At 38.1% G+C, this 24,730-nt stretch overlaps 3 protein-coding genes across 4 annotated transcripts in view; 2 read left to right on the top strand and 1 right to left on the bottom strand.

Annotated features, from left to right (window-relative positions):
* Positions 1-19,503, top strand: part of LOC129733312 (3'-5' ssDNA/RNA exonuclease TatD) — a 32,527-nt gene extending 13,024 nt beyond the window's left edge. For both annotated transcript variants that reach the window (XM_055695081.1, XM_055695082.1), the window contains exons 3-5: positions 8,636-8,984; positions 18,081-18,192; positions 18,258-19,503. In XM_055695081.1, the coding sequence (XP_055551056.1) occupies positions 8,636-8,984; positions 18,081-18,192; positions 18,258-18,569 (773 nt within the window). In that variant the 3' untranslated portion in view covers positions 18,570-19,503. The remainder of the gene's footprint in view (positions 1-8,635; positions 8,985-18,080; positions 18,193-18,257) is intronic.
* Positions 19,504-19,544: 41 nt separating this feature from the next.
* On the bottom strand, positions 19,545-20,063 carry LOC129728948 (uncharacterized). The gene is made up of 2 exons (XM_055687425.1): positions 19,822-20,063; positions 19,545-19,761 (listed from the first exon to the last, which is right to left on the bottom strand). The coding sequence occupies exons 1-2, from the start codon at positions 20,061-20,063 to the stop codon at positions 19,545-19,547; spliced, it is 459 nt and encodes a 152-aa protein (XP_055543400.1).
* A 721-nt stretch (positions 20,064-20,784) lies between these two features.
* Positions 20,785-24,144, top strand: LOC129728947 (uncharacterized). The gene is made up of 2 exons (XM_055687424.1): positions 20,785-23,544; positions 23,608-24,144. The coding sequence occupies exons 1-2, from the start codon at positions 20,785-20,787 to the stop codon at positions 24,142-24,144; spliced, it is 3,297 nt and encodes a 1,098-aa protein (XP_055543399.1).
* Positions 24,145-24,730: the final 586 nt, after the last annotated feature.

Below are 24,730 nucleotides of genomic sequence, written 5' to 3'. Positions count from 1 at the left end.
TCCATGTTGTTTCTCTTCCTCTATTTCTGGCGACCCTCATTCGTTTCCTTGCCTTCAGTAATAACCCGATTGCCCTTTTCCTTTTTGGTGTCATTGGATTTCTTACTTGTTTCAAGACTTTCCTTGCGCACATTGTCATTTTCTCTGTAACTCTTTCATATGCTTCCGTTAACTCTAAATTTTCCGTATCTATTTGGCCAAATCTTTTCAATTCTTCTTGAAACATTCTCTGTGGTTCTTCCTGCTGTAATACACTCGGTAGTAGTTGGCTTTTAACTTTTCTTTGTTTACTTCCTTCTTTGCAGTCCATAACTTCTATTTCCATAATCATTATTTTGTGATCGGTTTGTATGATTGTCCATCCAGCCCTAATATATTTTATTTTAATCCTCGTATCTTCTGCACACACGATGTGATCAATTTGTGATTTCCGATTACCATTTGTCCACGTGAATAATACAGTTTCATCAAACCTCATTGAAGTAATGCTTAGATTATGAATTTTCAAAAATATTTTCATGAACTCTCCATTTTCATTTGTGCTTACATGTCCTATATGTTTCCCCAATCTACTTCTGTCCTCATCATCCAAATCTTCTTTCCCAATCTGTGAGTTAAAGTCTCCTAACAACACCATTCTGTCCTTTTTTGGGTGGCTATTTACTTAAGATCCTACTTCGGCGAAGAACGAGTTTGCGTTTACATCTGGGGCATGTAAATTTACTATTATCCAACTTTCCTTGTGATATTCGTCCTTAATTAATGCTGACATTGCATTTCTATTTATATTTCTAATATTACTTATTTTCATTCCATTGTTTTTTCTTTTTAGTATTGCTAATCCTCGCATATTACCATAATTGTTTCCTTTGTCTGCTATCCACCAATCATAATGCTGTGTATCAGCTGCTAATGCTGTGTATTGGCAACATCCTCGTACGTTTAAGCTTGCTATTTTAATCGTTTGTTTATTTCCTTTTACCTATTGCTGTGTTTCTCCGGTCTCCTCTCTATTCTTTTGTTTTTTTTCTCCTTGTTGCTAATATCTTTTCTTGTTATTTCACATTTCGTAAATATTTTTATCACACTATCTATTTGTATGCCATGCAAGGTTTTAGTCTCCACTAGTTCTATCATTTTTTTTCTTTGTTTCAATGCTCGTTTTATATATGTTTATTTCTTCCTTCCCCTTGTATATTTTGATATCCATTCCTATAATATTGGCAATCGTACTCCACACTTTTTCATTTGTCTGTATGTTTTCCTTCTCTAAATTTAACATCCGCCTAATGTCAATTTCCAATCCTTTTGGAAGATCCGCAAGAGCGATTAGTTCCGTTTCCATCCTACTTACTTGATGACAAACTGACCATAAGAAACTGTCTGCCCCCTCTATAATCCTTTTTATTTTAACTCGTCCTTCCTTAACATTCATCCATAAAATCTTATCGACTAATGTTATTTCTTTCTTTCCTTCTTGTTCTTCCATAATATCTTCAGGTCCAGTGACTCCGCTTTTTCCATTTGTTGTGTTTTCTTGTGTATTTTGTAAAATTGCATTCTCCTTCGCCTTATTTTCTTCTCTGTATATACTGTCATAGTGATTAATTCCGTTATAATAAATTTTCAAGGTTTTATTTGATCCACCACTGAAGTGGAATGTCTGAGGCACAAAGTGCGGGTTGAACATTTTTATGTTGACCTTCAAGATCTCTTTCATGGCAATAATACATGCTGCTCCTCCCCATGTTCCATCTTAAGCCAGATTATTTATGTAATCCTTCATCATTTCATCACATCTTTCTTCGGGAATTTCCCCCAATTCTTCTTAAAGCTCAATCAGTATTACCTCCTTCATTTGCAATACATTATTCCAAAGGTATTCCACAGTTTTTCTTCTTAGTTCTGCTGCCATTTTTTTTAACTCCGTATCAAATATTGTCCATCCCGTCATTTGTTGTATAATAGCATAAAACATGCAGTTACTATCTCCAGGTACATTGATAACTTTTATATTTCCATTTTGGAACTCATTTTCTTGATAACATTCCATTTTTGTACTTATTTTAGGTTTTGTTTCCTAGACTCAAATTTTGCGTCGCTTTTTCGTAATAATAATCCAAACTATACTTTCTACCAACACTATCACACTTGTATAATAATAATAATAATAATAATAATAATAATAATAATAATAATAATAATAATAATAATAATAATAATAATAATAATAATAACAATAACAATAACAATAACAATAACAATAACAATAACAATAACAATAACAATAACAATAACAATAACAATAACAATAACAATAACAATAACAATAACAATAACAATAACAATAACAATAACAATAACAATAACAATAACAATAACAATAACAATAACAATAACAATAACAATAACAATAACAATAACAATAACAATAACAATAACAATAACAATAACAATAACAATAACAATAACAATAACAATAACAATAACAATAACAATAACAATAACAATAACAATAACAATAACAATAACAATAACAATAACAATAACAATAACAATAACAATAACAATAACAATAACAATAACAATAACAATAACAATAACAATAACAATAACAATAACAATAACAATAGTAATAGTAGTAGTAATAGTAATAGTAATAGTAATAGTAATAGTAATAGTAATAGTAATAGTAATACTAATAGTAATAGTAATAGTAATAGTAATAGTAATAGTAATAGTAATAGTAATAGTAATAGTAATGGTAATAGTAATAGTAATAGTAATAGTAATAGTAATAGCAATAGTAATAGTAATAGTAATAGTAATAGTAATAGTAATAGTAATAGTAATAGTAATAGTAATAGTAATAGTAATAGTAATAGTAATAGTAATAGTAATAGTAATAGTAATAGTAATAGTAATAGTAATAGTAATAGTAATAGTAATAGTAATAGTAATAGTAATAGTAATAGTAATAGTAATAGTAATAGTAATAGTAATAGTAATAGTAATAGTAATAGTAATAGTAATAGTAATAGTGATAGTAATAGTAATAGTAATAGTAATAGTAATAGTAATAGTAATAGTAATAGTAATAGTAATAATAATAATAATAATAATAATAATAATAATAATAAACTTCCCGAGTCTCATGTTAGAAAAAAAGGTAAGAAAAAGCTTTTCCGTCTTGTTGCTTTGTTAATGAACCTGTAAATCACAACTACATCGCCAGACATCAGAATCGACTAGTGAACCGGTACACCAGACAAACGACAAGGCACTCCCCGTCAAGTCAACTGTCAACATCAAAACGGGCGAACTGTATAATTTTACATTGCCGTTATCCGTTTTGATGTTGACAGCCGCCCCAACGGTCAGCGCCCTGACGTCCCTCCCGTGTACAGGATTCCTAGAATTGACCATTGATTTTTTCCCCCTACATCATTCTACCTCCAATGTTTTCACGCAGTAACTGACATCCACATTCGTCATTTTATGCTCGCCATACTTACACACATCATCTCACCTCTACCTCTCACTCTCACTAAGTTACCGATCACTCGCATTGTTGACAATTCACACCTCTCGCAGCCGCAATTATTCTTGGTCCCAGTTGTAAATTGAACTAAAGATATACTCCTGTAAGGCCTGTTGTATGAAGAATTGATTATTTTCAGCTTTGTTTCATTTTTTACCTCCCCCCGTTATATTTTACCACTATTTTATAACCCTTTCCAGCAGTTCTCATACTTTCTACCAACACTATTACTCTTGTACCATTTTCTGCGTTATTAAAATGTGTATCTTTACTACACGGCAAGGCAAATCGTCCTGCGCCGTCATTCACGTCCACTACAACCAGAGCCTCAGGCCTTTGTCATGCTGAACGCCAACGCGAGCGATCGGGCGAGAAACCAACCGTAGGTTAATGAACAGCCGTAGGTAGAGCTGTTCATCAACCCACGGCAGGCTTCTCGCTCGATCGCTCGCGTTGGCATTCAGCATGACAAAGGCCTCACACTACTGAGCAAAGCGACGCACTTGCTTGAAGAGAGCAGCAAATCGTGCTGAAATATTTCCCGAGAGAGATAGCAAACTGGTCTGATCTTTTTCACACGAAAGGACAATACGCTCTAACACAACAGAGATCACTGCAGAACGTGCTTTGTGCGAGAAACATATACCCAGGTAGGAAACAACAACGTTGTTTACTATGCATCTCGAAACTGAAAAAAAATCCAGCCGTACGTCACGCATGTTTGCTCTTTGAATTATATCGAATTGATCTCAGCAGTGTACTCCGCGCGGCGTTCTGCTATGCATTCTCTTTAGAGTGATTCACCGCTCAGTTGTGGTGTAAGCAGGGTTGCCACATTTATAACTGTATTTTTATTGACAAAATCTGTTTCTCCGTATCTCGGGCCGATGAATCTGTATCGAGCGAACGAAGAATGTTGGATGAAAAAAATCTTACTTGTAGAAAACACTGGGGTTGCTTTTTACGCGGGTGATTTTTATGCGTTTTCTTGAACGGGATATTTCTACAATAACGCGGATTATTTTTACTCGATTCAGAAGATGGTTTGTACGCGGTATCGAATAAGTTTAGTATGACTATATCTAATCTAATCTTTTAAATGCGGTATAACCAACCGCGTAAAAAGCGACCCCAGTGTATATGTAAACATGTTAGTGTTTTTTTGCCATTGCTTTATATTAAACTTTTGATATTATTAAGTTTTTTCTACGTGATGTTTATACATGGTTTTGCTTAATTTATCTGCATCGGTACTAATTTAAACAGTAAGCCGATAAATCTACAGAATTAACCGCTACAGTCGACAAACAAATAAACAGTATCATCATAGTTATGTAATTCGTGGTGTACCAAACCAAGGAGGATGTTTCAAAATCATTTTCAGAATTTTATTCTGAATCCTTTGAAGCGTTTTCTTCCTTGTTTAACAATAGGCTGACCAGACGTACCGAACGGGACAGTGCCGTTTTTCCGACTATTTTGACCCGTCTCTTTTTTTTGCCATTTTGTACCGTTTTCGGAGACTCCTTAAAAAATTCTTAAATAGGGGTTTGCATTGAAATTTTCCTAAATGGAAAATAAGTTTCCAAGCAGCCAGGATTTTTTTAATATTACTGAGTACGTTTTGTGCCTTCCTGACAGTACCGCACCACTGGAAAGGACATATCCTATCGTGAACTGACGGAAAAGTCGCGATTTAAAGTTGAGACCATGATAATTGTTAGTCAAATTCTCGATCATCCATGTGACAAATTTCAGGAATTTATTGCAAAAATCAAAACTCTTTTACACTCTTCTACACTAAATTTTATCAAACGCCAAGTATTGTACAGGATCGAGTAGATTTATCAAAGCAATGAATAATTGTTTGCATGCTTCGGTTGGTAAATTTTTCAAAAATCAATTATATCATGTATCCCGTTTTTTGAACCCGTTTGTCCCGTTTTTATCCCGAGAAAATCTTGTCAGCCTATTTAACAACAATTTGACCAGATCGGTACTGCATAGAGCATTGCTGGTCTAAAAAATTGTTTGTAAATCTTTGAACAAAGTTTATATATTCCTGTTAATGAGAAGAAGCCTTGAGATGCTACATTCTGATTCGGAACTCGACCTTCTGTTTATTATACACAGACTTCGCAGCCAACTGTTAAGTGAACAGTACAAGACAGGCGGGGCTAGCGCTTTGATCATACTGACACTATCAGTCTCTCCCGAGCCGAGCCTCGATCCTACGACGACTGGCTTGTAAGGCCAGCATCGTACCTCGAGACCAGCTGGGAGGATATAAACATCGCGTATATATGATGCACTTTGCTCGCATACTCTCAATGTGCTCTTTGAAAATAAGTTTTTTAACGTAAATTAGTAAATAAGTAAAAAGTATTTAACCATGTCAGATCAACTTAAAATAACCCCGTTTATCTTGGCAACGTGATTATTGTTTGGCTTGAGGAAAGAAGTCCTAGTCTTACGAGAAAAAAATATCAATGGAGTTTCAAAAGCATTGGGAGAGATATTCCACTTTTGCAAGGAGGAAGAAAAAATATCTAAACTTATCTGCAATCGACTGCATATGACACGAAGACTTTTTACTTTTACGGATATGCTTCTGTTACCGCAAAACAATGACTTTGTGCATCCTGGAGGTAAATCAGGAAGTTTGAAAGTAAACATTACTGAACCCAAGACTTAACCTGCACACCTGCTCTGACGGAAAATCTATCAGATTTTGTATTCTGATAGACAACTTGCAGAACTCAATCAGTTAGATGTTTTTAAGAATTTTGATTAGAAAAATTGGAATTTTCATCCGTTTGCTGTTATATTGTAAATAGTGTTTTTTTTTGTTTTCTCGTCTACACTATTATAAATTAATTCAGGGAACTACCTGTTTGGAAAAGGAAAAGGTATAATTTATTTCGAATAGTCATTATACAATTGAATAACTAAATTTATTTCAACTTGATTCAACAAATTTCTTGTGGATTTCATATGGCAAAAAAACATACAGTTTTTTTCCTCGTTTTCCCCTGACTTTGCTCTGTGCACGAGAACAAGTTTGAGTATCGTGTTACTTGTGGTCTATTGGTATATCTAAACAGGCCTGTGCTTTTCATAACAGCACGTTAATCTTCATTAACGACGTTAAGTACAAGCACTTCAGATTCCGATGCAACTTGGTCGCGTTTATTGTAAAATGTTCATGCTCTTTTTCAACTCTTATAGATAAATCTCCAAATCATGTATTTTATAAGACCAAAAGTGTAGGGGAAGGGCGTTTCAAGCAATAACATGCACTTCTAGCGATCTGCTTTTGTGCGGTTCAACATGTGCGAAAGCAGTGCGCGCTAGGAGCATCTTTTCTCTGTTCAGTGAGGCGTGAAACGATCATGAACAAGTGAAGAAATGATGACTAGTGTGAGACTGCAATCTAAGGAATGAGTTCAGGTAATGATCTCTCTATATCTAGTTTACCGATTGCTATATACTAACACTGCTATCCCCAATGCCTAATAAAATTGTAAAGACGGGGTTTACTGTTTTAGAACTGTTAGCATGTTATATTATCGCATCTCCGATAGGATGCATGATTACAGTTACGCACGTTTGTAATGGGTAAAAAAATTAAGAGCAGGCTTCTTTAACAAGATTTAAAAGTGTTCGCACTTTTCAAAACCAGTAGAAATCAAGGTGTATTGCGATCAACTAAGTATTATGCATGAGTAATCACACCAGCATAGATTCGTCCTTGTATTAAGTATGGCTTGTTACAGTGAAATTTTCTATCGGTTCTTGCTCGAGTATAACTATTCGGCAATCATGTTGGTTTGTTCCATTAATTCATGTGTACTCTACCGTTCCATGCTCACTGGTTAGCTTGGGCGCCGAACGTCACGTAATAGGTGGTACGAAATCAACGACCTGATGCATGATAGAGTGTACAGTCAAAAAGGAAACTGCGTGAGCCTCCCGAGATGTGAGTTAAACTGAGCACTGAGCAGTTCGATCGTAACGCTTAATTATGCTTCAGTTTTGGGGAAAATATACAATATTGCCAAAAAAAAAACTTTCGCTTCGGTTGCGCTTAACCGATAATTGGTGAAAGTACGGTTGTCGATTCCGGGCTTGCATCTGTCTATGTCATTCGGGCATTGGCCATTCGCTGCCGATGCTGGTTTATTGCTAGTGGCTCTGACACCAGTTCTTTAAACCGTATTCGCATGTCAGACCTTCGGACATCTCTGTTTTCTTTGTTTGTGATATCATACTGAAAAATAGTGTCCGTAATACAGGTAATTGAATACACACTTAAACTCATTTGGAGCTGAAAAATTCAGCGAAGTATTTTACAAGTTTTCGGTAGTATTTTCCAAAATGTCACCAAAGGTGATTTCAGAACTTACTTATGTACGATTTAATTTGCTGAATGAATGTCGAAATATTCCGCTGATATCGAAAAAAAACACATCAGCTGTTGGGAACTTCACCGAGATAAATTAAGTGTGCAGTCGGTTCATTAACCTAGAATTGAATGTAGTAAAAGCTTTTTATTATTATTTTTTGTGTTTAATTTCTCCGAAACAAAAAAAAGGCTAGAAAGTAGCTCTATCAGGTGATTCCACTATCACACAATGCCCTTCTAACGTCAAGCAAGACCAACTTTGAAAGACTTCCGACTACCGAGAGTTACGCAGTAAAAAGGTTACATTCCTGGCAAGCTGAAGAAAAAATACAAACATGCAAACCCTCCCTTTCGATTTCATGTTCGATTTTGCATTTTGTATGCAATAATTATCGTCAGCTGACTTTTTTACAGGGTAGCAATTATTACCGTACCTCTTCAGTTGCATGTTGAATTGAACGAAAGTGAGCATACGGCCAGCAGAAAATAAATTTCCTCATGCCAAACGACTATCAATTTGATGAAAATCCAATTTGGATTAATCCTAATTTATTGTGATTGGTGACCGGGATTGTAGTATAAATGTGGTATTAAGTTCCTTTGTTGGATAGTCAAATTTCATAATATGCAAATTTACTCTAGTAATCGTTTCTCAAAGTAGTAATCAAAAAACAATGCTCTCATTACAGGTGTGCAGAAAGTTATGGTACCAGGAACGTCTGTCAAGTCCAGTAAAGAGGCGCTCCGCCTGACACGCATCTACCCCGGAATTATATACTCAACCGCAGGAATCCACCCGCACGATTCGAAATCAATCATCGAGGAACCGAGTACATGGCACGACTTTGAAGTGATTGCTGGTGCTCCAGAATGTGTCGCCATCGGTCCCTGCGGATTGGACTATCAGCGAGATTTTAGCGAACCGTGCACACAGAAAGACATTTTCGAACGACAACTGAAGCTTGCATGCAATCTACAGAAACCGATTCTGATACACGAACGATCTGCCCAGGAGGATGTGTTGGAAATACTTTCGAAGTGAGTAAGCACTAAATTACATATTGATACAGTCCAGTGGCTAGGAAGTACACCGGCAAGGTACAGTAAGGAAATGAATAGGTCTTGTTATCACGAAAAGAAGCGCAAGGGGTCTGTTTGTTTTGTGATCCATTTGCGCATAGGTTTCGTTTCATTAGCGATAACACGCCTACTGCCGTGATAAGACAGCGGTTGAGTAATGTTGGTCTATATAATTACATTACATTAGCAGTAATTACGAACATCAACTTGAAGCTACACTGGGCAGCGCAGTGTAGTGCTACAGATTCGTAATAGGCAATTATATTTACATATAGCATGGTGGATGAGATGGCCGATTATCGAAGACTGCTAAACGATAGAAAGATAACCCATTAATTATGTGGGGCCATGATGAATCTTACAATGTTTACAATGCCACTTAGCGTTCCAGGATGTTACCGAATTGGAGAGCTTGCTTTTTAATAGAATTGAAATAAAACAATAGTTATTTTAACGTCTCCTTAGCATAAGGATGAGCCAAGAAGACCACTTCAAGTTTATCAAATCTCTTGAGTTGAGAAGTCTATTAATGAGTAGGACCACAATGCTTGGCAAAATGTTTATGAGTCCATCAAATTAAAAAGGCAAATGATACGTAATGTGCTTATGCCACTACTCCCGCTACAAACTATCTTATCAAATCTTGAACCTCTACTTACTGATGTACTGGTCCTGTAGGAATTGAAATATCAATGTAAAGTACAATATCAAAATTTTGTGTTGCTACTATAGATCTGAGATCTCATACATTCTTCGTACGTTTGCTTATTTTAATGAACAAAATGCTCGAGGATACATTAAGAAAATGCTTCTTCTGGTTTTCTTCCGCAGATTTTTCATTAGATTACTGTAGAAAACATGTCGAAGTAGTTGGTGAAGCATACAATAACTGTTTTAGCGGGATTAATGTTCAGCCCCTCTTGAAGGTATCAACTCAGGGTAGTGTCTATTGACGTCTAAAGGCTTGCTTAATAGTGCATCGACCACCAGCGACCAAAATAATGGCGAGAGGACTCCCCCCTATGGGTAGCCTTTTGTCGCTGAAACCGTGATCGAAGCATCTCCCAAAGTAGCTGTGATTTCTCTGTTCGAAAGCATGCTTTTAATCCACCTCACTATGGTGTTATCAACTCTTCTATTTAGGAAAGCTGTATTGATTGAGGCATAGGATGTATTGTCGAAGGCGCCTTCAATATCAAGAAATTCATAAAGTGCCTTCTCTTGGTATTTTAGCAACTTTGCGATAAGAGTTACTATGCCATGAAGAGCAGTTTCTGTCGATTAATCAGGTTGGTAAGCGTGCTGATCTTTATGAAGTGGTGAATTCTTGAGGAACTCTTTGCGGATATAGCTATCTGCAATTTTCTCCATTAACTTCAGGAGTGTAGATGTGAGGCTTATGGGCCTAAAAATTTGTGGCAAAGTTTTATCTTTTTTTCCTACCTTTCCGATTTTCCGCCAGCTATTTGGGATATACTTACTTACTTTACTTTTTTGGCTAACGGACCGTTCACCGGTCCAGGGCCGAACGAATTAGAGATGTCCAGCTTCTTCTGTCTTGGGCAGCCGTTCTCCAGTCTCCCCGTACACCAGCAGATCGTGCATCTTCTTCCACCGCGCACATCCACCGCGTGCGAGGCCTACCACGGAGTCGACGGCCTCTTCCTGGTTCTCTACTGAAGATAGTTTTGGCGGCTCTCTCGTCAGGCATCCTGGCTACGTGTCCAGCCCACTGAAGCCTGCCCCGCTGTATCACCTTCACTATATCAGCATGTTCGTTTACCTGGTACAACTCGTGATTCATGCGTCTGCGCCACACTCCGTCTTCCAGTTTACCGCCAAGTATCGATCACAGAACTTTACGCTCAAAAACTCCGAGCACTCGTCGATCAGCTTCCTTCAGCGTCCATGCTTCATGTCCGTAAAGGGCCACCGGGAGTATCAGCGTCCTATACAGCGCTAGTTTTGTGCGAGTTTGCAAACTACGGGACCTTAGCTGGTTACGCAGTCCGTAGAAAGCCCTGTTCGCAGCTGCAACTCGTCGTTTCACTTCACGGCTCATATCGTTGTCACATGTCACAAGCGTACCAAGATAAACGAATTCATCAACCACTTCAAATCGTTCCCCATCTACCTCCACCTCAGCACCAACACCACGGGGACTCCCATGCTCTCTTCCAGCTACCATGTACTTCGTTTTGGCAGAGTTAATGACAAGTCCCAATCTCGCTGCTTCTCTCTTAAAAGGTACGAAAGCCTCTTCCACGGCCTTACGGTTGATACCGATGATATCGACGTCGTCCGCAAAACCAAGAAGCATGTGAGATTTCGTGATGATCGTACCGTTTCTTTCGACGTTTGCTCTTCGTACTGCACCCTCAAGAGCGATGTTAAACAGTAGGTTGGAGAGCGCATCCCCCTGCTTCATTCATCCAACGTTACGAAAGCGGCTGATGTCTCGCCAGCTATCCGCACGCACGATTTTGATCCCTCCAGTGTCATACGACTCAGCTTTATTAGTTTCGTAGGGAAACTGTGTTCCAGCATGATCTGCCACAGCTCGTTTCTTCTCACTAAGTCGTATGCCGCCCTGAAGTCCACAAACAGATGGTGAGTCGATAAGTTGTACTCCCGGAACTTATCGAGGATTTGTCGCAGGGTGAAAATTTGATCCGTCGTGGAACGCCCTTGTCGAAAACCAGCCTGGTATTCGCCAACGCAGGATTCCGTTAACGGTCTCAATCTGAAGAACAGGATACGGGAGAGCACTTTATATGCGGAGTTAAGCAACGTTATCCCTCGATAGTTGCCACAATCCAATCGATGGCCCTTCTTATAGATGGGGCATATGAGGCCTTCCAACCAGTCGTTCGGCATTTGTTCATCCACCCAGATCCTTAGTATTATCGGTGGATCGCATAGTACAGCCGCTCGCTTCCCGCTTTTAGAAGTTCGGCCGGGATACCGTCCTTCCCAGCGGCCTTGCCGTTTTTCAGCTCACTAATCGCCTTTTTCACCTCCTCCTGTGTTGGTGGCTCCACAGCTTGTTCGTCACTCATAATCGTCATCCTGTTCCTGCTCTGCTCATCCTGCTCCTCACCGTTCAATAGCGCCTGAAAATGCTCCTTCCACCTGGCTGCAACCGTCGATTTATCAGTAAGCAGGTTGCCGTCCTTGTCATTACACATGACCGGCACAGGGAAATTCCTGCTTCTGACTCTGTTAACAGTTCTATAGAATCTCCGCACGTCGTTTTGGGCATAGCTGTCCTCTGCGCTGGCGAGCACCTGCTCCTCGTACTCGCGCTTGCGGCTCCTGGCACGGTTCTTCTCATCTGTCGCTCTCTGGCACTCGGCATCAAACCAGCCGTTAAGCTGTCTACCACGCGTCGTACCTACCACCTCTCTCGCAGTCGTTTCGATGGCGCCGTGAATACTGCTCCACAGCCCATTTATGTCTTCCACTACTTCCTCCTGCTGTTCTGCGATCCGTTGATCCAGCTCTCTGGCGTATTCTGCTGCCACGCCATCAGCTTTCAACCGCTGAATGTTGAAACGCATCGTCCTCTCTGTGCGAGATTTCAGCACGTTCGACAACCGTGCGCGGATCTTACAAACGACGAGATAATGGTTAGAGTCAATGTTTGGTCCCCGAAAAGACCTAACATCAGTAACATCCGAAAAGTGCCGACCGTCAATCAGTACGTGATCGATCTGGGAGCAGGCTTCTCCATTTGGATGCCTCCAGGTGTGTTTCCGAATATTCAAACGTTGAAAATAGGAGCTACATATGGCCATTCCTCTGGCCGCGGCAAAGTTTATCAGCCTCAGGCCGTTTTCATTGGTTGACGAGTGGAGGCTATGCCTTTCAATGACCGGACGGAAGAATTGCTCCCTCCCAACCTGTGCGTTTGCGTCTCCGATGACGACTTTTACGTCGTGTTTTGGGCACTCGTCATAGATTCGCTCAAGCTTGTCATAGAACTCATCTTTGACTTCATCGGATTTGTCGTTTGTCGGTGCGTAGGTGTTGATTAAACTGTAGTTGAAGAATTTGCCCTTAATCCTCAGCACGCATATACGGTCATCTACGGGCCTCCACCGGATGACTCTTGTTTTCTGATTTCCCAGCACTACGAAACCGACACCCCGTTCCGCTGCTGCTTTCTGGGATATAGCCCAGAGTAAAGCTTGTACGAAAAAATGCATATGTGTGCATATGTGTATTAGGGTGGCAATGCGATGTATGGAAAATCGAATTTAAAGAACCGACCATGTACATTTTGTTCATTTGCCCAAAATAATAACCTGTGCAAAATTTCAGTTTAATCAGACATGATTTAGGGGTGCCTCGAAACGCTTAAAGTTTCAGTGTTTTGACCCTCGAAAATTAACATTTCGAATACAAAATTGTGCTTAAGATGTATAATAAACATTAAATTAATGATTTACATGTGGTTTGGTGAATCATTTTAATGTTCATTAGGCATTTTGAACTGGATTTTTTTAGGAATGTCCATTTTCGAGAGTCAAAACAACAAAACTTTGAACACTTTGAAGCACCCCTAAATCATGTCCGATTGTGCTGAAATTTTACACAGATCATTTTTTTTTGGTCAATAAAAAAAATGTACATGGTCGGTGACATGACCATATTAGGGGCCAGCAGAGCAGCAGATTTTTTGCAAAAATCGACTCTGGGACTTCTGGTTCATTTATTCGGCATAGGGTGGTTCATATTCTTGTGAAAAATAAGTATAAAATGAAAAAAAGCACTTCGGTTCGTTTGATTTGTGTGACGTCTTCAACAAAATTGTAGATAATAATTCTGTTTTTCCAAAAAAAATTAAACTTAAAAAAAATTATGTATTAAAAAAGAAGTTAGAAGAAAAATTAAAAATTAATTATTTAAAAGAGCTAATTTTTAAAATTCAGATTTTTCTAATAAAACCTACAAAAGATTACCAAAACACTTGAACCAGTCCGATCATTTAGAAATGCAGAAAAATAAGTTATCATTTTTTGAAAAAAAAAAATTTTTTTTTCAATTATTTTTTTAAAAGGCATAATTTTTTTCTGGAAGGACAAAATATTATCTACAACTTTGCCGAAGACACTATGCCAATCAAACAAACCATTTCAACTGTAAACATATTTTTAATTTCCAATAGAGCACTCTATTGGGAATTAAAAATATTTTTTTCAGTCAAAACGGTTTATTTGATTGGCATAGTGTATCTGGCAAAGTTGTAAATAATAACTTTGTTATTCAAAAAATGTACCCTGTGAAAAAAAAATTAAAACCTTTTTTTGATTTCTCCATGACCGGTTTCGTTGTTCAGGCAATTTTTCGTAGTTTTTATAAAAAAAAATCAGTTTATTCAAATAGGCTGTATTGGATAATTAATTTTCAACTTTCTTTTGATTTCTTTTCAAAAAATTAATAATTTGTTTTTAGAGTGTATTTTTTTTGAAAGACAAAAACATTATATACAACTTTACCGAAGACCGCTCAAACGAACCGTGTTGGCTCTAAAAATATTTGTAATCATCAATACCTATCCGAAATAGCATTTTTCAATAGCTTTTCAAAGATGAGTTGTGTTTCAAAAAATTAAACCAATAGCACAAAATGGCATCTTTTGCCTAAAAAAACGTCTATGCAAAGTTTCAACCAATGGGCACGTTCACGTTCTGATGATGTAAACTTGACAGAAAATATATGGTCGAACTGTCAAAACGACGCAAACCCAGAAACAACGAGTCTTTGTGTTGCGTATCTGATTGAGATCCCTATACTCACATTATCATTGAATAACATCGATACAGTCTATTGTCTGATTATATAAGCCAGAGCACTGCGTGTTTGCTCAAGTGTTGGTAAAGGACATTATTGTGGTAAATAAAACGAATAAATTGTCTGGTACAACATTCAAAAGGACAAGTACAAGTGTCCTAGAGGGTAGATTTTTCAAACAAAATAAAAAAAACATATTCCATCAGTTTTCACCATTTCATGTACTTTTAAGACACTTGGAATCGAGAACATTTTTCAAATATTCAAATTCCATGTACCTCCCATGTGTGTGATTTTGCAAATGACATGAAAGCATTCAACATTTTCCGCGAGACACAATCTTAATTTTGATGGAGATATTTTTTTTTTGCACAGAGTAGCTTTTTGAAACATTTTGTAAATTTGTTTTGTAATATCTTGCCATTTTACATGGAATTTTTTTCAATTCAACATTGCCACCCTAACGACAATGATATAACAAATATCATATTTTCAGGAATTTTTCTGTTGGTATTCAGTGAAAAGCGATTTTTTTCATTTTATACTCATTTTTACACAGTATTATGAACCACTCTATGTCGAATAAATGAACCACCCTAATGAAACATAATGTATTCGATGCTAGTTATAGTGTATATCATTAAATAAATTCTAAATGTTTTAAACTCCGCCTGCCACATTGGAAAAACGACTAAGTCCTAGACAGTCGATTTTTGAAAAAAATATTTTTTTCAAATGACATCAATTCTCGACGTTTTGTGCGTTTTAAAGTCATTTGGCTTGAGAAAAAAAATCGAAAACCGAAATTTCACTTATCCCCCCCCCCTTCCATTTGGGTAATTTTGCAGTTTTCAAAAAGGCAATCGCTTTGCGCCACCCCATTTTAAGTCCGATGGAGCTGTAATTTTTAACAGGGTATTTTTTCGAATAGGTAAACATTTTGTACAGGTTTTTTTTCTTGAAATTTTCTGGTCACTTTTTTCCATACGATGATTGGCACCCAAATGTAGCTGCAGTGATCCTACATTAAAGATCACGTGCAGCAATTTTCAATTTGACGGGAGTGGGTATGTCGATTAAACAGGACGACCGGGAGTTGACTAAATGTTCCTTAAATGTAGACCAGTCAGTCTTTTTCGAGTTCCGGAACTTTTCCCTTTTCAAAGAATTGGCTTCGATGTCAAAAACGACATCTCGGTGATCTGACAAGCTTGGTTCATCAGAGACATGCCAATGTTAGCACTGCAGAGAGTAAGATTAAGGACCTCGTCCCTTATTGCGTTAGTAAAGGTGGGGCTGTTCCCAATATTGCATATATTGACACTAAAAAGTTTCTTGATCTAGCGTTTTAACACGAACGTGATATTTTTCTAGTTCATTTTCATTTTTGGGTGCAGAAGGGGGGGCGCAGGAGCAAGTCTCCAGTGCTTAAACACTTTCCATGCTGTACCAGAGGAGAGATTTCGATTTGGCATCGCAGTATAGTAACTCGAGAGGTCAAATAAACCCTGCGTTGCACTGTGGTCCAGAAATGAAAAAGGTGGTCAAAAGTCATTTTCTCGTAAACGTTACATTTTAGAGCAATACTGTCTTCGGGGAAGTTTTAGATTTAAAAAAGACCCTTCATTGGACATCAACAGATCCGTGATGAATCCCCCTACAAGTGTGATAAAATGAATTATTTCTCTAAAAATCAATATTCTTTACCGCCGTCTTTGGCAAAGTTTTCCAAAATAACATAATAAAAAACTTTGCTAAAGACCCAAGGTAACTATTTCTTAATCTTACTGAGCTATCTGTTTATGTTCAATGATAATTTAAAAAAAAGTTTTTGTCGTTAAAATTCATATTTTATACTACTATACCTCTGATATTCTCACTGAACTTTTGAAACAACAACAGACCTTTATTTTTTATATGTTACAGCAGACTTCATTTTATGATAATTAGGTTTCTATCAACTTTTCCTACCAAAAAATTTACTTTTGACAAGTAATTTTCGCTTTTCTGCCATTTCCCAACACATCCCACGGCAAGATTACCATCAATTGAATTGTACATGTGCTCTGCGCACACGGCAGTTAAAATTTGTTGCAGAAATTAGCAGAAACTTATAAAATCATGGAACAAAACAACTTCAACATAAGTTTATTTATGTCACGTTGATCAATACCGGATTTTTGTTGGAAAAAACATAGCAAGCTTTGCATTTTTACGTTTTGTTGCATCTTTTGAAGTATTATCAATCTATGTAAACAATAACTAAGTATTATTGTTGCCTACTAAAGATAAATTATATGAGCGGTGCATTTATTCGGGAATTTTTGAGCTGAAATTTGAATTTTCAAAAACCACGTGTTTACATGCATCGATTATACTTCAAAAGATGCATCGAAACGTAAAAATGCAAAGCTTGCTATGTTTTTTCCAACAAAGATCCGCTATTGATCACAATAATTGAATGAACTTAATCTTTTACGTACCCTGTTTTATGTTTGTTACCTTAAATCATTTTTTCATTGACGTTTGTTTGATTGTATTCCTAAGGGTAATTGCTTGATTCTTCGTTTGTCCTAATTTTTTATTTTTTTCGCATTTGAATAAAAGGAAACTGGATTAATAATTTGATCTGAACAATGAAAATTAATGTAAATAAGTCTGAATTCCGACCGCGCATATATCTAACTACTGGTTGAGCGTTGGTTTTGAGAAAGTTGGTAACGCAATTTTTTGGTTACTATACCGAATTCCTTTACTGTGCCCTCTCGGCACCTCAGTAGAAAGCATGTCTTAGTTGTCGCAATAGTCAATTAAAACTGCTTAATCCGTAAACGACGGTATCAATCAATCCGACCTTTCATCAAAGTGTTAAATGACTCAAACATTCCACCCAATCATTGTCATTAACATTCAATTTCGTCTTATTACGGCCGTTGCCACGAAAGAATCTAATGCGTTTCATAGACATTTAAAATCATTTTTCAGTGGTCATGCAGTATGTCATTAGGTTAAGTTTTATTGCTTTTTATTTTGATTACAACCGAAAAGCCCATCAAAGTCTTTTCAAAGAACGTTTGAGATGTTTTGCAACTAGCATCTGGCGAAAATTAGTTCGCAAATTCAAACCAGATATCACTAATTGCAAAACCGTCAAGTACCTCAACCTAGGAGAGGGAACACGAACGTGATATTTTTCTAGTTATCAAATTAAAAAAAAAAAAAAACGATAATAAATCTGAAAAGTCAATCAACTTGCAGATTTCAACCTACACCACAGATCATCATCAGAGGTTTCATGGGTACCATAGAGGAAGCACTCAAATATTTACAGCGAGATTACTACATATCTCTGACCGGATATTTATGCAAGGTAAGTACATATAATGAGATTCATGTACAAGTAGGAAAACGACAATCTCACAAAATACATTCTAGGATAAATCCGATACTGGCGTCCGCAAGCTTCTTGAGGATGGCCGGCTACCGTTGGAGCGCCTACTGGTGGAAACCGATTCGCCCTTTATGTATCCTAATACTCGAGCTTCCAAACTGCCTCAACATGTGAAAACTGGACTGACCGAGAGATCCCTGCTTTACTTGCATCGATATTGTACCTTCCAGCGTAACGAACCCTGCAGCTTGCCGGCTATTGTGGAGATGATCGCAGCGTTCATGAACAAAAAACCCGAAGACGTGGGCCTAGCAACGGCGTTCAACGCCCTTAAACTGTTTGGATTATCGCAATGATGGGAGACAATTTAAACAAAACGAAAACGATTTCATTTCTAATGCGACGAATGGTAAATATGTTATCATAACTAATTTTAATTCAGTTCTTTTTATGTACCCATAAAACGATTGTTAAGTTGGATCAATATGAGTCTTGCCTGATGTTAGTTATCAAGATCACCTGGAACCCTAGTGTTACTGTTTAGTTGATGGATCCAAAATTTGCTCCAAGAGCTTTTATAATGTTACGACATCCTGTCAAATTGTTTTGTTCGACACATTTAGAGTTATTTAACGGTAGCTGTAGTTATAAACTTCGACAGACAAGTGTTAACTGAATTTAACTGTTCTATATGTGAAGTGAAAGACTGAAGATACTAAAATCAGTGGTTAGGAATTGTCAACCAAGATATATACCAGTTCTAATCTCGCAAGAATTAGATAATCAACGAATATTAAACAGAATACATTTTGAAATCGTCGTTCGTCCCACAAGAAACAGCACTCGAGCAGGGAACAATCTCAGTAGAATTATTAGAACAAATATAACACATTCCGTGTTGTAAACAGCAGTTTCTTGAGAGGCGACCGAATTTGCAAATGCTACTCAAAACTTAGACGGCCGATTATCGAAAGTTTGTACAACTTATCATTTTCCCGGATGTTGCTTTGCCAGATGGCTGCAATTGTTATGTAGATCAGAGTGCTCTCATTTGCTAGCATATTTATTAGAATGCGAAATAAAATGTAAAAGTTGGAAAAATTGTTGTTCATTAAGTTATACGTACATGTATTGCAAGTGAAAAATATAAAAAGTAAATAATTTCTAGCAAGAAAAGTGCCATAAGATAGTCCACCAGTGTAAAGGACGAATTTGCATATGATATGTGACACCCTGTATTCATCATGTAATTAGTGAGATTGAAATAAAGGTATATTTTTATAAAAAATGCATTTTATTACTCAATTTTTTAGTTTATTTTTTACAGTAATTTACTCGAAAGTTATAGTTTCCACTACGCATTCTGGATCATCCGCTCGAATTTTGTGGTTTTTCTTTTTGTAATACCTTTTTTCGAAGCCGCATAGCTTGCAACTGATATCTAGGTAACTTAGCTTTTTGTATTGATAATCATGAAAGTCCGCGGTTTTGGCAGGATATAAGGCTACTCCACAGCGCGTACACAGCGTGCGTTTGATGGCTGGCTCTCTGTAACAAAAAGTTATTTAATACGGCGTGTTTGTGTTGCACTAAAACTGAGATATTCACATTCGCAGTACCGCCTTTTTCCCAATAGATTTCATCAACTTTCCGTAGCTGCCTGAAAGAGCCGGTATCGACTCTGCCATTAGCATCGAGGCCTGGTACAAGAAGTTCATACGCTCGTAGGTATCTCGTCCCGGGCAGAGACGAGCCTGCTTTTTGCTCTGGGATTTTCCGTTGTTGTTTCCATTATTTGGGTTTGTCTTCAGCTTGGCTTGTCCGTTGCTACATCCATTGTTGTCAGACATGATTTAACTGATAGAAATTTGACTGAGCAAAATAAAGTTAGAAAGAACTTTTTCAAAAAGCTTTGGTATTTTCGAAAATATCATTGTAATTTGATCAGACTCACACCGCTTATTCTATTTTACTTATATTTTATAGTCTTAACTCATATATGTTTCGTTTCTTTCAAAGTAGTATTGAGAAACGGCTTGCAATGTTAGTTAGCATATGCTGCTACTAGAGATCGAGGAATTCTTTACGTCAATCACAAGTATTAGAGAGAGGAATGAGTCACTGTTAATAGAAATTGATATAGATTCACCGTGGTTGGTGGTACAATCTTAATTGTACGTATTTGATGCTGCGTTCTAAAAACTTCTAGCGACCCCCCAGTTGCTCTGTTCTAAAGGAGAGAGACTACACGTACAACTTAGATGTAAAGACAAAAGCGAGTTCAGTTGAAATAAATATCTCTACCTATTAGCACGCGTTTTTTAGATTCACCAGCAAATTACATCCAAAACCAATTCTTGTGAACTTTACGGTTAACATTTGGTCCAATCGAACCGGATGAACGTTTTTTGATGGTTTTTGAGTATTTGCAGTGAAATTCCGGTTAACACGCGAAACATTTTGGATTCCACCGTGTGGAAAAGTACTGGCATAGTTGCCAAACGACGCGTCGTACAGTGCTGTTCGTGCGCGTGACATGTTCAATCGTTATCGGTCTTGCTCGAACTTTCTATGAGTGAGGAAACGCCAACAACAAGTCGAAACATAACCCCGAAGAATCTTCTCGACGCTTTAACTGGTGCATCTGATAACTACGTATCAGTGCTAGAACAAAAACAGGAACAGAAGCGTAAAGAAATGGCAAAAAAGCTAGAGCGACTTCTTGATCTGCGTGATATGGCAAAAGAAAAAATGTATCGAATCCGTGAAGGCTTAAAGCAAGCAGAAGTAAGTATTCATTGGTTAAATTTACAACTTGATACACTACGCCGGTGTAATGACGACATGCAAAAAACGTATTGGGAAATTTGTGACATCGTTCCTAGAGATCAGCGGCAAGAACACAAAAACGAGTACATTCGTGCTGAGGAGCTGTATACCGAGTTAACTGTGCAAATTCAAACCGAAGTTATAAAATGGAATGCCTCCGAAGCAGAAAAAGTGCAAGGAAAAATGAATGCGTTGGCCCCAGCCTTTGTTCCGCAGCAGCCAGCAGTAGTTAGCAACTCGACACCTCACCTTCAGGTTCCGTTGACAACATTTGATGGCAGTCTTGAAAATTGGTACTCATTTAAGTGCATGTTTAAGACGATAATGAACAGGTACCCAAATGAATCTCCGGCCATCAAACTTTACCACTTGAAAAACTCTCTAGTAGGCAATGCAGCTGGCAAGATCGACCAGGACGTGATCAATAATAATGACTATGAGTCAGCATGGAAGATGTTAGAAAATACTTATGAAGATGAAAGGCTCATAATAGATACGCATATAGATGCTCTGCTTAATCTACCCAAAATGACGAGTGAGAACGGTAATGAATTGCGTAACTTACTCGATACTTGTACGAAGCACGTTGATGCACTTAAAAACAGACAATTGGTTGTAGACGGACTTTCTGAAATGATTCTTGTCAACTTAATAGCTAAACGCTTGGACAAGGAAACAAGGAAATTGTGGGAATCACAGATTCCAGCAGATGAGCTGCCTGCTTACAGTGATTTTATTGACTACCTACGGGAGCGTAGTCGCATACTGCAAAAAATGAAAGAATATACCGAATCGCGTCCTACTAAAGCACCAAAGCAGAAAGTCAAATTCGAGCAGAAACCCACTCAAGGCAGGAACTTTGTGCAAACGTCGTTTAGAGAGCTTACTGTGAATGATCGGTACAATAAAGTCAGGCAAGCCGGTCTGTGCTTTAAATGTCTGCGGCGTGGCCATCGAACTGCCGCTTGTAACTCAGACAACACATGTAGAACGTGCAAGCGAAAGCATCATAGTCTTTTGCACGATGATAAGCCAGCAGCCCCTAAGGTTAAGGAAAGTACACCAGCTACATCAAGTGCAGCTACATCGAGTTCAACTACTGTGGAAGAACAGCGGGAAATCGCTGTGCAAACGCAAGGATCAGTAAACTGTACAAAATCATTTATGCTGAAACAGCAAGTGCTTCTTTCGACGGCGGAAGTACTTGTTCAAGGTTCCAGTAACAAGAATGTACTATGTCGTGCCTTATTGGATTCCGGGTCTGACTGCAACCTCATCTGCGAGTCGCTAGCGAGAAAGCTTAACGTTGCTATGGAAAATGTTAACATACCAATCAGCGGTGTTAATAACGCTGAAACTGCAGTTAAGTATAGGCTGCGTACTAAGATCAGTTCACGCGTCAATTCATTTAACGCTCTTCTAGATTTTTTGGTGGTACCGACGATTACCACCAACCTACCTATCGTGAAAGTGGATATCCGTTGCTGGACATTTCCAGCCAATTTAAGTTTGGCCGACCCAGCCTTTCATATTCCTAATGAAATCGAAATGATTATCGGCGCGGAATTATTTTTTGAATTGTTACAAGGTGGACGAATTAAACTTGCATCTGGAGCTCCCATGTTGGTTGAAACACAACTTGGCTGGATTGTCAGTGGCACCGCTAGACTGCATAAATCGAATTCTACTAATAGTGTTTGCCATCTAAATCGCGTCGATGAACAACTGAACCGTACGCTAGTAAAATTCTGGGAATTGGAGACGTGTCAACAAGCATCGCCACACACGCTAAGGGAGCAAGCTATAGAGAAATATTACGAACAAACAGTCAGTCGCAATGATACTGGTCGATACATTGTCAAACTGCCTTTCAACGAAAACAAAGCTCAACTCGGAGATTCATTGGAAACAGCACGAAATCGATTCAATCGGCTACTACGATCTTTTGCAAACTCTGAAAAAAGAAGGCGCTACACTCAATTTATGGAGGAATATTTGGCTTTAAGTCATATGGTTGAAGTCCATGACCACCTCGATACTTGTTACTTCCTACCTCACCATGCTGTTTACAAGGAATCGAGTTTCACCACGAAAATCAGAGTCGTGTTCGATGCTTCGGCGAAAACGACGTCAGGTATTTCATTGAACGACGCGTTGGAAGTAGGACCTACAGTGCAAAACGATCTTATCACAATACTGCTTCGATTTTGTTGTTATCCTGTAGTGCTGACTGCCGACATCCCAATAATGTACCGCCAAGTTCAGGTGCATAAAGATGATAGGAAATATCAGCGTATTTTATGGTTGAATGCCAACAATGATGTGAGAACATTTGAATTAACCACCGTTACGTACGGTTGCGCCAGTGCTCCTTACCTGGCAACGCGAACATTGATGCAATTGGCGAAGGATGAAGCACACGAGCTGCCCCTCGCAGCTAAAATCATACGAGAAAACAGTTACATAGACGACTTTCTCACTGGAGGTAATACAGAACACGAGGTAATTGAAGTTTACTAACAACTTTCAAAAATACTGAAGCGAGGAGGTTTTGGGATTCATAAGTTCTGCAGCAACAGTAAAACTGTTCGAAACATTATTCCGTCTGATATACAAGAAGCACTGTTCAATTTTGAGGAAGCCGATATAAACTGTGTGATTAAGACTCTCGGTTTAATATGGAATCCTAACGACGATTACTTCGCATTCAATGTGAGTCCAATCGATAGCGTGTCCAATCCGCCCCCGACGAAACGCAGCGTACTTTCTGCTATCGGACTTATTTTTGATCCTCTTGGATACATAGGTCCTGTTATCACGACAGCAGAACTGCTAATGCAAGACATGTGGAGACTTAAATTGAATTGGGATGATGAATTGCCGATCGAGAAGCTCCAATTGTGGACTACTTTTCGAGAGCAGTTTCCATCGATTAACGAATTACGAAAACAACGATGTGTTATTTCAAACAAGGCAGCAACAGTAGAACTTCACGGCTATTCGGACGCTTCCAAACGCGCTTACGGAGCAGTTTTGTACACGAAAAGCATTTTCCCTGACACGAGTGGTAACAGTTCGTACGGATACAAAGGAATACCGTAGAGCAGTATCAAAATTATGCTTCCTTCCGACTGTTGATCCGCTGGACTCAACGGGGGGAGTATGATGCTGCGTTCTAAAAACTTCTAGCGACCCCCCAGTTGCTCTGTTCTAAAGGAGAGATACTACACGTACAACTTAGATGTAAAGACAAAAGCGAGTTCAGGTGAAATAAATATCTCTACCTATTAGCACGCGTTTTTTAGATTCACCAGCAAATTACATCCAAAACCAATTCTTGTGAACTTTACGGTTAACAGTATTCGTGCACGATTTAACATATTTTCAGTCTTTGGGCATCTGGTCACCGTGGAACAGTAGATCTACGAAATTGTAGTAAGTCAGATGATATAAAATTGGATGACAACGAAGGCAAGCTATGGCATAAGCAATGATCTATAGTGGCTGCGGCAAAGTTGTAAAAAGTAATTTTGTACTTCTAAAAAAATATACATAGACGTCGTACACAAATTACGTAACGCTAAAAGTCTAGATTTCAGACCCCCTCCCTCATTATGTAACGATAAGTAACGTTCGATATGACCCCCCCCCCCCCTAAAATTAAGTAACGCTGAACAACGTGACCCAC

The sequence above is a fragment of the Wyeomyia smithii genome, chromosome 3 (assembly GCF_029784165.1).
Source record: "Wyeomyia smithii strain HCP4-BCI-WySm-NY-G18 chromosome 3, ASM2978416v1, whole genome shotgun sequence".
Lineage (NCBI taxonomy): Eukaryota > Metazoa > Arthropoda > Insecta > Diptera > Culicidae > Wyeomyia > Wyeomyia smithii.
Note: the sequence above shows the minus strand (reverse complement) of the source record. Positions and strands in the feature narration are given on the sequence as shown.